General features: G+C 42.4%; 1 protein-coding gene across 1 annotated transcript; it reads left to right on the top strand.

Annotated features, from left to right (window-relative positions):
• Window positions 1–332: 332 nt before the first annotated feature.
• CAV2 (caveolin 2) lies at window positions 333–9,524 on the top strand. Its single transcript, XM_075151747.1, has 3 exons — window positions 333–538; window positions 690–877; window positions 7,975–9,524. The coding sequence occupies exons 1-3, from the start codon at window positions 389–391 to the stop codon at window positions 8,123–8,125; spliced, it is 489 nt and encodes a 162-aa protein (XP_075007848.1). The 5' UTR covers window positions 333–388; the 3' UTR covers window positions 8,126–9,524.
• Window positions 9,525–12,234: the final 2,710 nt, after the last annotated feature.

Genomic DNA, 12,234 nt, shown 5'->3' with positions numbered 1-12,234 from the left:
TTGCAACGCCACAAACGCTTGCTCCGGCAGGTTTCAGTCAGGCGTGAGGCCGCAGCGCGGGGCCTGCCGGCCGGGGGCTTCAGATGAACGGGGAAACCCCGCGGACAGCTGGCGGGGGAGCCCGCCGGCAAGTCCCGACCATACAGCGGCCGCCGAGCCGAGGGGCGGGGGGGCTGCTAGCAGCCGCTTCGGGCGGCAGGTCCCTCGCTGCCCCGCGGCGCTCACCCCGACTCCCGACCCGGGGAGCTCCCGGCTGCGGCGGCGGCGGCGCGGCCGGCGGGGCGTGTCCCGGGCAGCCCCGCTCCGCCCCACCCCGGCGGGGCCGCGGTAGCGGACGGGGCAGGGCAGGGCCGGGCCGGGCCGGGAGCCGCGGAGCGGCGGCAGCGCCATGGGGCTGGAGACGGAGAAGGCGGACACCCGCATCTTCATGGACGACGACAGCCTCCCGCGGAGCGGCGGCCCCGCGCTCTCGGAGGCGGAGAAGTGCGCGGAGGACGAGCTGGACCGCGACCCCCAGGGGCTGAACGCCCACCTCCAGGTGCGAGCCGGCCCGCGGCGGGGGCGCCCAGCCCGGCAGCAGCTGCGCCGGGCCGCGGGGCGGGCGGGGCCGGGGGTCGGGCTCGGCGGCGGGCGGGGGTCCCCGGCGGTCTCCCCTCCGCCCAGCTCGGCAGAGCCGCTCCTTGTTGCAGCTGGGGTTCGAGGATGTGATCGCGGAGCCCGAGCTAACCCACTCCTTCGACAAAGTCTGGATCTGCAGCCACGCTCTCTTTGAGCTCAGCAAGTACCTGATCTACAAGCTCCTGACTCTGGTCCTTGCCATACCGCTGGCCCTGGTTGTGGGGATCGTCTTCGCGGTGCTTAGCTGTCTGCACATCTGGTAAGTGCGTGTTGTTGCTCGTCGGTGTGTGGGCTCTGCAGACAGCTCAGCAGAACTGTTGCAGCGTTAGTGCCTAACTCTTGGTCACTGTCTTTACAACCGGTTGTCAGATCAACTTACATTATCTGTTTTATTTTTAAAGGGAGAGAAATGAAAACAATGTTTTCTCTGTGACTCGGTTCCCTGCCTTGCTTTTACCAGCGGTCTGTCATGTCTGTGTAAGCTCCTTGGGGCAGAAAGTCTGTTTTACCATTTGCATGGCACCTACTGCAATGCATTCCAGCCTCAGCTGGCTTCTGGAGTAATAATAACAATTGCTTGGTTTTTTTAAACTGGTTGTTAAGTTGTTAAAACGTGTATTTGAAATGAAAGACCTGGGCAGAGGTATCACTTACACCTGACACCTTCTCAGTATCGTTACGTCTTCGATTTTTTTCCTCACAGACTGAAGAAAGCTTTGGAGGGCCCAGCTCGCTCTTTCTTTGCTACTTGCCACAAAATCTACTGTGACTGCCTTGCGTCTGGTACATGGTCATCTCTAGGTGCAGTGCCCCAGGGCACTTCCACCTTAAGCAAAGAAGCCCTGCTGAGCTCAGGAAAGCTGCTTCTGGCCATGGCGCAGGTTCACAGGCAAATACAGTAGCCCACCAAGTCACAGCAAACCTGGTGTGCTTGAAACAGAATATACTGGCAAAATATCAGGAAAGAGTACCTTGAGACCAGAAAGGCAGGTGATTGTGGACAGGGAAGAAAGGCAGGGAAAAGAATGAGGCTGAGGAAAGAACTAAGAATCCAGCAGGCTGCAGAGGAAGGGATGAATGCAGATTATCAACGTCATTCCTGCAAACCAGGATTTTCTGTATACGTGGGTTTTGGGCAGTCTCATTTGGCTTGGGTAACACTGGAATCATGAAGAAGTTGTTAAGGAAAACAAAATATAATCCAGAAACTGGGAAACAAACTCAAAGCAATAGGAATATATTGGTTGTCTGAACCTGTGGTTGCAATGTTTTGGGCACAGATTTCAGTTTTCAAAAGTGGAATGGAAGTTTGGGTTGACGACATTGTCATGAGACACTTCAAAAACTGATTAACTTGAATTTTGGAGCATGAAGTTTGCATAATATCTAAAGGAGTTGCAATGTAGTTTAGAGCTGCCCACCTGCTACTCCCCAAATTTTGATGAACATTGTATAGTGTGCCCAGACTTCCAGGTCTGTCAGCTGTCACTGTGCTGTACTGTACCATGTTACTGCAAAAGGGTTTGGTGGGCATGTAGATTTCCAGCAGTGGAATATCTGTGGAAGAATTCACTGATGCCCAGTTTATTAAGACTCATAAGTTTTTGTGCTTCAGAATGATCTTGTATCTGGATTTCACAGCCTGGATATGTAGGCATGAGTTTCACTGAACCAGGACTCAGAGGTCAGTTTCTATTTATCGAAGTAGTCCCTAGTGACTCTCTCAGGAACTTAGGGTTCTCAGTACATCTGAAATAGGACTGTCTGCATGTGGCACTTAATTTTGAAAAGTTTCCCTTGACTTTCTGTGAACACAACACATGTGCTTCCCCAACAACTAATTTTCCTTCCCTGTGTTCATTGTCAATACAGAAGTGAGCATTCATTTTGATCTCCCTTGCACCTGGGATGGGTGTGAAAGAATCACATAACTTGGTAGCACTGTCTGCACCCCCTTGGACTCCATCCAGTGCTACAGTCCAAAGCCAGCACTTCTCATCTTCCCACAGCCACAAGCTGGATTTGTTCCAACACAAAGGTGGAACACACTGAGACAAAGTTAACTTGTCTGCAGCTCTCCATGTTCCAGATTTCTTGGGAGTAAGGAGTTCCATGTTTCTGCATTTGAGAGAGTAGCGTAGGAGCAACAGATATCAGAGGCATTAGTCAGTGGAGGCATAGGGACCCGAAACACATGGTACTGGCTCCCATGTAGCCCCATTGGGACTGAAAAAAATAGTAACTCCTTGTTTTGTGGGTGAGAGGAAAGGAATTCCATTATAACTCTGTCTTCAGCTGTTGAAACCTCATGGGAATACCCCGGGCACACCCTCCCACATGGCTGCCTGCAGGAGGGCTTATCAGATTCTTATCACTTTCGTCATCCAAACCAGTGAGATGATGATGTTGATCTGTCATAGGGGAGCCTTTCCTGAGGCTAAATTTGAAGGTGTTTCAACAACTTTTGGAAGTGCTCAGGCACAAAGCTCTGTCGATTGTCACATGTTGTTGCAGCTTTGTCAGCATGCTAATAATCCACAAAAGTCTGACTCAGCATTCCTCATGCATCAAGGGCACCTCATGAATTGCACCCCTCATACCTGATAGTAGGTGTTGTCTTTCACCAGCACAAAGATTGCTAAAGGAGGAAGCAAAGATGTGAGACTTCATGGAAAGCAGAAAGAAAGCTGAGTAAGAAGTATGTAATAATACACTTCAATTTTCATTTTTGCCTATAAAGAAGGAATGTATTCTGGTTCTGTTCTCAAATTAGCTGCTTGAGCTAGAGTCCAGTTTACACTACCTGGTAAAAGATACTGATGGGCTACAACTATGCCAGCTAGCAGGTTGGTGACCTACGTACAAGCTGGTTCAAGGAAGGCTACTTCTTCACATTTCTTCTCCTTTACCGATGGCTGTCATTTTCACAACAGCTTGTGGAAGCTGTCAAAACTGAGTTTTAACATCTTTCTCTGAATATCTGAGCAAGCTTTTAAACATGTCCTTAGATTGAGGCTGTTAAGGTTATTGATTTTTGAACATGAGCAGAACACTGCTGGTTTTGCAGGCAGCACATGCAAAATCATGATCTTTATTATAGACCAGGGACTGGTTCTTGTTCCAAGCCACAGGTATGCCACCTCTTGAAAATTAACACTTGAATCTCATATATGCTTTGTTGTAGTCTTGTCTGAATAGTACTCTGGTATGTTGTATATTTATGCTGAGAATCAATGCTTCGTTTGAGGATCCATAGCTTGGGTCTTGGGTCTGAGATGGGCTCCAAAGCACAAGGACTCAGCCAGCTTTATGTTCTGGTCATCAGCCGGAGCATCAGGTACTCAGAGCTCCTCTTGGCTTGAACTTCCATCCACAACGCTAAAATGTAACCAGGGACTTACACGTAGAGAAGTAGGTTTGGACATGCATCATCTCTTGCCTCTTTCTCCACAACTCCATTTACACAACTTATTGCTATCATACTCAACCCCCAAACCATCTCCCAACTGGCTGTCTGAAATGAAAAGAAATTACAGTACAGCTATGCCATGAAGACCCACCTTATGATCTGGTGTTGCTTTGATGCCTGTTCATTCATGTCCAGTATATATCCCTTGGCTTCTGAAGAGGAAGTAAGTGGATGTTGTCTTGCTTCCTTTTTATCTTTTTCAGTCTATCCAGGTCCTGGGATATATAATGTGTGGTGTTAATGTACTTCATATACTATGTATGGATCCTGGAAGACTTGGGTGGTTATCTCTTGGCTCACTCATGAATACCCCAAGGGTTAATGGGACTCTACATGAAGCTCTGCAACTGCTAGCTAATATTTAGCCATCCATTCACAGTCCTTGCTTGTATTGTAGAGCCACACAAGACTTTTAATTCAAAGTCATGATGTGGTGCATGTGCGAACTTGGAATTAGGTAATTTAACCACTGAGTAGTATAGTATTTGAAAAATAGCATTAAGACATGTCTGAAGATCCATTTTGAATAACTTCACAGGAGAAGACGTGATTCTTCACTTTGAATCAGGGATCTGAATTAATAGTGAATCATTCCTCCAAACACATTGCGCAAGCCTGTGAAAAGTTGAGCTGCTTCCTGAGAAACTGAAAATGCCCTTGTGAGTGAGAATTAAATTGTGCTCTGCCATTTCCAAGAGGCATTTGGTTCTTGACAGTGTTCCCTCACAGATTAGCAGAAAAAAAGTAATGCGAGCAAAAGTGAGAAAGGTTGATGGGTATAACTTTTTAGATGTCATGCCTTGAACAGACAGAAGAGAATATAGGATAGGATGGAACAAACAGGGTGATTTGGTCTTTTCAGTTCAACAGTTCTCAAATGAGGTGATTCCTAATACTTAGGGAACGGATGGGTATTTTATGATATACATGCATAGCAAGATTCAATGAGAGGTCATGTAGGTAGTTGAAATACCTTGGCTATGCTTCAGCTTGGGTACTAAATTCAGCATAGCTTTGGTTTTCTTCCCGGTGCTGTACCAAGTGGTAACACAAGTAGTACCGATATTGCAGTAAATGTTGATACGCCGACTCGACTTCCACTGTTAGACATTACTCAAGCGAGCAGTTACTGTCTCTGTGAATAGAAGTGGAGACTGGGGTAAACCCACAGCGTTGTGAGTAAAGGATGTATATGTTAATATTTAGTTGACAGGTCACAAAAACAAATACATAGCTTCTAATGGCGCTTGGTTATTTATTTTTTAAGTGTGCCTGGTCACTCTACGGAAGGCACATCACACCCTCTAATAATTTGGAAATGCCACACAGTAGGATAACATATCCTATACAGAACAGGATGTGTACTTATATACATGTAGATACATATATAGACACACATATTTTAAAAGTTAGAAAATACTTTTTAGTGCTCTCTTGGGTGTAACAGATTTTCTTCTCTGAGGAAAGGTGTTTGAGTAATTGTTGTCTAAGTAGACTGACTTTTATTTTAAGATTGAAAGTTACTTACATTAAATAGCTTTGGTTGCCAGCATGTTTCACATATCCTCCTATGGAGATACCTTACATTGTTTTTCACATGTGTTTACCATAAAATTGGATAGCAAATGTTAAAAGATTATAAAACATTGCCAAAACATTTTTTTGTTTATTGCGTTTAACATTATCAAGAGAGGTTGAGTTCTGGTACTGTGTGAATGACCTCTACAGCAGTTGCAAGTAGTATGATCACTGCTTTTCCAGCCTTCCCTAATGACATCCTGGTGATTCACTACATCTTTCCGTGAAACTTTTGCATAGTGTGATATTTGGTTAGTGTGTATGTTGTGTGATCCTATCGACAGAGGGTCCAATAGAAATGTAGGCTTTTCTGCTTCTCTGCAATTCAGTTAGATTTAAAAAAAAAATGCAGGCCAAATTAATTTTAGATGGCAGCAAAGGAGCAGTGACATAGCCTTTATCAACTAACTGAAATGGAAAAGAGGTGAAGTCAACACAAGCTGAGTAGCCATTTCTGGTGTTTTCCCTATGTTGCTTGGAGAAATTTTTTTCCCTTTGCTTTACTGATGTTTATCAGCTGTATACTAACATGTGAAGCCCTGATTTTATTCTCTAGAAATTATCTATTCTATATGCAGTGATATTATAGGTGGTTATAAAACACATAGTTTACCGAGTTCAGTTTAAAACTAGAGACGCATTATTCCAGTAACGCTCACAGTTCTATATGGTGTGTATATTACTAGTGGTTTCAGCAGAGACAAAAGAAGAGAAGGTTTTAGAAAAACTATTCTTGTTTAAATCCATCTGGGTTAGCTTAGAGTGCAGCATAGACATACTAGTATGTGGCTTGCATTGTTTGATAAAAGCTGAAAATCCGGTTAGACAAACACTGAAAATAATTCATTTTGACTCTTTATATTTCTAAGCTTCAACTTTTTTTAAACGTATAATGTTTTTTTCTACTTTGTTATTCTGAGCAGTACTCATTGGAAATACACAATACTTACATGTTTTTCAGACCTATGATGAAACAGTAAATTAAATATTTTCTGTCATTCCAACCACAGTCAGTAAGAGTTCTGCAATGGAATTATGTGGACATAAGAGTAGGATCCTAAGTTTTGAATGCAGCAGCAAACTAGAACAGAGTTTATTATCTTTATCAAGAGAATCTATAGCTTCTTCTACCTAATTTAGGAAATAAATGCGTTATATATGGCACAGAGATTTTTTAGAACCTTGCTCTAGTACCACTTCAGTATTACTTAAACTATTTATACATTTAATTTGTCTGCACCCAAATAAAAACATCCAGCTTAGTGAAATGACCAGGGGTTTTGGTCAGTAAATGATTAAAACAGGAGAATAACTTAAAATAGCATGGTCAGTTATCATGTATCTGCGGGCTCTCACGAGCCGCCCACACGTGCACTTCTGGCTCGCCTCCGTTGCCTGTGTGCTTGGCGTAAGCCACCCCTAATGACGTTGCTTTGGAGTAGTGTGCACCCTGAGTGAATAAAAAGATCTTTCCCCTGACCAGGACTTTTGACCTCATTCCACCTTAGTTTCTCACCCACAAATGAAAAACTTTACAGTATCGGCAAGATCCCATTTTTCTGAGGCTTGGCATGTCTCGGTGCTATAGTAATCCAATGTGCCCGGATATTGCTTTACTGTTTCTGTTTTATTGTAGCAACTTGTAACAGCGATGTGAGATCGGTAGGAGGGAGGCAGGAATGGCGATGTGCGTGTGTGCCCGTGCATTTGTGTGTGGGAGAGAGGGGGGGATAAAAGAAACACCCAAAGAGACAGCAGAGCCAGAACAGATCGTAAAGAGTGCTGTTCCCAGTCGATCCAACTGGGGAACGTGTTGTTTCTGTCAAGCCCCGAAGACCCACACCCGGATATGCCCACAGTGCAGGTGAGTCCTTAGGGGACGACATTGCTCTTCAGCCACAGTGGGGTGGCAGCAAGGTATCCCGTACACCAGCCCTTCCAGCAGCAGGGAGAGAACAGCAACAGTTCACCCCGTAAAAGGCATGTCCAAAAATTAGCTCAGCATTGCCAGTTAAGGGGCAGAGAGATGATGAAAAGAAAACTGGTGTCCCCTATCCCCGGTGTTGCACACAAGTGATCCTGGCCAAGGACCGCGTGCATCACAGTGCTTCTGCGTGTGCAGGTGTGAGGCTGTGAGCAAACAAAATTGATGGAGAATGAGTGCGAGAGTGTAAAACCAACTTGCTTAGAGATTTAGAGTAATAAAACCACTTCCTCTTCCGTAAGATCTCGCACTTGTGTTTGGTTATCCTGACTTCCCCGTGCTACAGCAGCAGCAATCTTCAAATCTTCCATTTTCTCGTTTACAGGATTGTGGTGCCTTTCGTGAAAACCTGTCTCATGGTCTTGCCTTCAGTGCAAACTATATGGAAGAGCCTGACAGATGTTTTCGTCGTACCATTCTTTCAGAGCATAGGCCGATGCTTTGCCATGGTTAATATACGCCTGGACCAAGAGTAAACATCAGGGATGCGACACTGCTGTAATTGTAGCTGGTGTTATACCTGTTTGCTAACCTAACATACAAGCACTTACCATTCATTCCAAACTGTTAAATTACAAATGGCTGGTTTAAGTGGGAACATGTTATTTTTTCTAAAACTCATTTATTTTCAGGGAGATCAGTTTAAGAATAAGTAGGCAGTTTTCATAGCTCACTATTTTAACAACAAGAGCGAACGCGCAGTATGTTGGCAACACTTTATTTTAATGGTACGTTGATTGCTAGATTACAGGAGAATTCTCGCGGAGATTTAACAGCCACCACAGTGATAATGATTGGCATTATTGCTATAAATATTTAAATAAGCTGTGATACCTTAGGTGCGACGGATGTCTAGGGTTTCCCGTTGACTTTACTGCGGTTCCACCAGGGATCGGTTTTGGCCCTCACTATGCAGAATGATCAACTCAGTCCTTTATTATCAGCAGTTAAAATGAATGTGACTCATTGCACAAGCATACAGGGAAAGGAACTGTTGTATAATTCTCCTATATTGGGGAGGAAAAGCTCCCTGGAAGTTTATCCCTTAAAATAAGGTGTTAGCTAATGATTTGGAACATCAGCTAATCTGTATATTTTATTTAATGAGAGGTTAACTTTGCTGTATATTTTGTACCTTTGTAAATGGCACTTGATCGGTTTTCTTTGAAGCGTTATTTCTATAGTATTTGAATTCTAATCAACTTACTAGGCAGCAAGACTGAGGCACTGCAAAAAATTACTTTAGATAATTTAGAAACTGAAATTTTAGTTATGTGGATTTTTAAGTGTTGCCATGCAATTCTAGTACGTTCATTATATAAGGTTGCGTGTAAAAGCAAAGATTGTAAGTGTTTTCATACAAGGCTATGCAAAAGAGTTGGAAATAATCTGTTTATGAGAAGTGTTTTTTATTAAAAATGGGGTGTAGTAAATGCAAGCCTGCCTATTTCTGTGTATTATCTGTGTGAACATTGTGATATTTAAAATGATAGACACTATGCTGGCACTTTAACTACATAGCAAGCTCTTATAGAAGGCAAGTGAGTGTAATTGGTATCATTGTCTAATTCTCCTCACCTATTGACTCGCCTCTCCATGTTGCTTATTTACTACTTTAAAGCCTAACCCATAAAAAAAGCCCTTCTTCCTTCTGCACCTAATATGGCTTTGTAAACCAGAATAACAGAACATATGCAGAGGTACATTAAAATTACATTAGCCTTCTGATGGGCTTATGCTGCTGTTTTCTTTAAATACAGATGATAAGTTGTAATTGTAAAATGTTTGTATGACTTAGAATGTTATTTTCTATAATCATGTCAGATTTCTTATCAAACAAGAGTATATAATAAAATAATAAAATGTCAGCTTTTTCCTATTTTCAACTTCATTTTTTCAGATTTTTCAACTTTTTAAAAAGCCCTTAAAATGCCGAACAGCATAGAATACTATGCAGTTCTTCCAAAATATGGGAGAGGGAAAAGAAATGGATGAGCATCAATACAGTTCCACTATTATCAACTGCATTTAACTTACTTATAGTAGAAAATGATGTATCTCTGTGTGCAATTAAGCCCATACAGAATGATTGCTTTCTCTTAAGCAGGTCTGTTGGTGCCGAATTTTGGTTGCATTTAAAAAGCGCTTAACTCTTTACGGTCGCATGCTTTATTTACAGATGAACTGCAGAATTTTCCTTTTCTTGCTTATTGGCCTACAGAAGCTAGCTGACACTGTATATCCTTTGTACATTAAGAACATCTTTCTACATTAAAAATATTTTTACCATTTGTGCCATTTAGAGAGGGATTCATACGGCTTTTGAAAACTGGTACCCAGGGAAACTTCTCTGGAGTTTTTTTCTTCTGCAAGAAGTTAGCTTGCTGTTCAGATGTGCCCTTCAAAATATCTTTCTTATGTTAAAAATGGAAATATCTCTTTTGAAAATAAAAATTGGTCAGGCTAGGCGTGAGTTCTTTTGAAAGTTATTTTCAACATCCAAGGATTTTTACAAAGATATTTTCCACAGAAAAATGTCCCCTTGATGAATTAATAAAAAAAATCCATCAGTACTAGCCCTTGTGTTTAAAAGGAGCCCTATAAAAGCCTAAACTTTGAGAGAACTCAGCTCTGGATCCAAACTTTGAGAATGAGGCCTTTCCCTAGAGAAAAATGTATCATTTTAGGTCATGCACTACTGGATATATGCTTTCTTAAATAGCTTACTGAAGTCATCCAGCTCTAGCTACCACAGGCAAGCAAGTAGAATGGTTTGGTTTGTTCTTACTTTGATTTAGGCTTGTCATTAATTAGTTCTTTTCACTACTTCTCTAGCTGTTACAAGACTCAAGTGAGCTTGTAATTCAGTAATTAAAGCTGCTAGTTTCTTACATATTTTACAGCAGTATCTTTCTCTGGAACAGATGTGCTTTTACTATAAGAAAATTACCAAATGGACTGTTAGGCTTAGGGTAAAATAGTAGATGCCTGGCAAATACGCTTACTTCATCTGTGAAAGGAGTGGAAGAAAGCGTGAATATATACAGACTCTTCAATGCTTAGGTGTGAATCTGCCCCAGGCAACTCTGGCTGGCAAGTATTCTCTGGGTTTTATGGATTTGACAGTTCTGACAGACATCCCAAAGCTCTGCCACAGCTGATACTGTCAATAGCTTGCAGCATTGTTGGGCAACAGGGACTGAACTGGCACAGGCGCTGAACTGTGATCTTCAATGTAGGGGCAGGTTCCTTAAGTTCGCCTCCAATTTGTTTGAAATGTGGACAAACCATCCCAGCTGATCCCTTATCAGCAATTTACAAATGAGAATTTAGGCAAGAAGGGGAGTCCAGAAATTTAGTCTTGTTGTCTGCAACAAATGTAGGAAAATTTACACCTGGTTCAGGTCATCTGCTTTGATGCATCTTCTTCCCCTCTATGGAATGGGGAAAATGTTACCGCTCTTAACAAGAGTATACTTTCCATCATCATGGTAGAGTTATGAGGACAAATAAATAAGAAGCGTGAGATGTTCCTATTCCAACCTGCCTCTTGTTACTGCAGACCTTAGATTTATAATCATGAGCTGGAGATTCAGTTCTGTCATGCAAAATATTTCAGCATCTTGTTTTTCTGAAGGTCACAACTAACATACAAAACTAACAACAGATTTGTGTTTATGGACTTTTTTCTTTTAATTCACAAAGAAATTTAACCCGCCTCCTTATGAGAGCTATTTCTTAAAATCCTTCTAATCTGACTCTAGAACTTCTGTATTTGTATCTTATCTTTCCTCACCCTAGTTGTTCACCATATAAATTGGAATAAATTCTTACAGAAACTTTGACATATTAGTAAATGAGGAGCCTTTTCCCACCTATCCAAAAAGCTCACTTAGGCACACACTGACTGAAAAGTTCAGAACATCCCTGCAGCTCTGGGACCTCAGACCACACACTCGGATTTAGTGGAAGCCAAAGAATGGTAAGTCCATTATTTTGACAGGGTGTGATTGTTCCCCCACCTGCAGAGATAAAACTATTGCTGTTAAGCTGTATTAACTCTATTTTAAAAATACATGGAAAAATACATGTAGGTTTTTTTTAAAAAAGAAAATGCAACTGGAACAAGGTCAAACACCGGACACGCTAACAGTGTTGTCTGTCAACACACTATGCTCATGCAAATTAGAGCTGCAGACCTCCAGTGAGTATACTGAACCAGCAGTTATGCATTAAAAACTGAGGTGCTTTCTTCATGCAGGGATTTACAACTGAGGGGAGAATTAATAAAGGCTAATTTTAGCCTGGTGACACTAATCTTCGTAAGTTTATTGCAACAAAAAGAAAATGTCTTCTGTGGAGGCAATTCAGAGGAGCTAAGATAGGTTCCTGCTCTGAATCATCCTCCAGAGAAGACTCTCTGCACTGATTAATGCAAAATGTTTGACTTGGCGTGGCTCGGCTCCTTTCCTCTGCTACATAAAAAGTCATATTTGCTGCAGAAATTGGGCAGGCCTACAGAAGCAACTAGAGCTTCATGCAAGTAGTGGGGCAGGTGCTTCTGTACACACTTCTCTCACAACTT

The sequence above is a fragment of the Calonectris borealis genome, chromosome 1 (assembly GCF_964195595.1).
Source record: "Calonectris borealis chromosome 1, bCalBor7.hap1.2, whole genome shotgun sequence".
Classification (NCBI taxonomy): Eukaryota; Metazoa; Chordata; class Aves; order Procellariiformes; family Procellariidae; genus Calonectris; species Calonectris borealis.
Note: the sequence above shows the minus strand (reverse complement) of the source record. Positions and strands in the feature narration are given on the sequence as shown.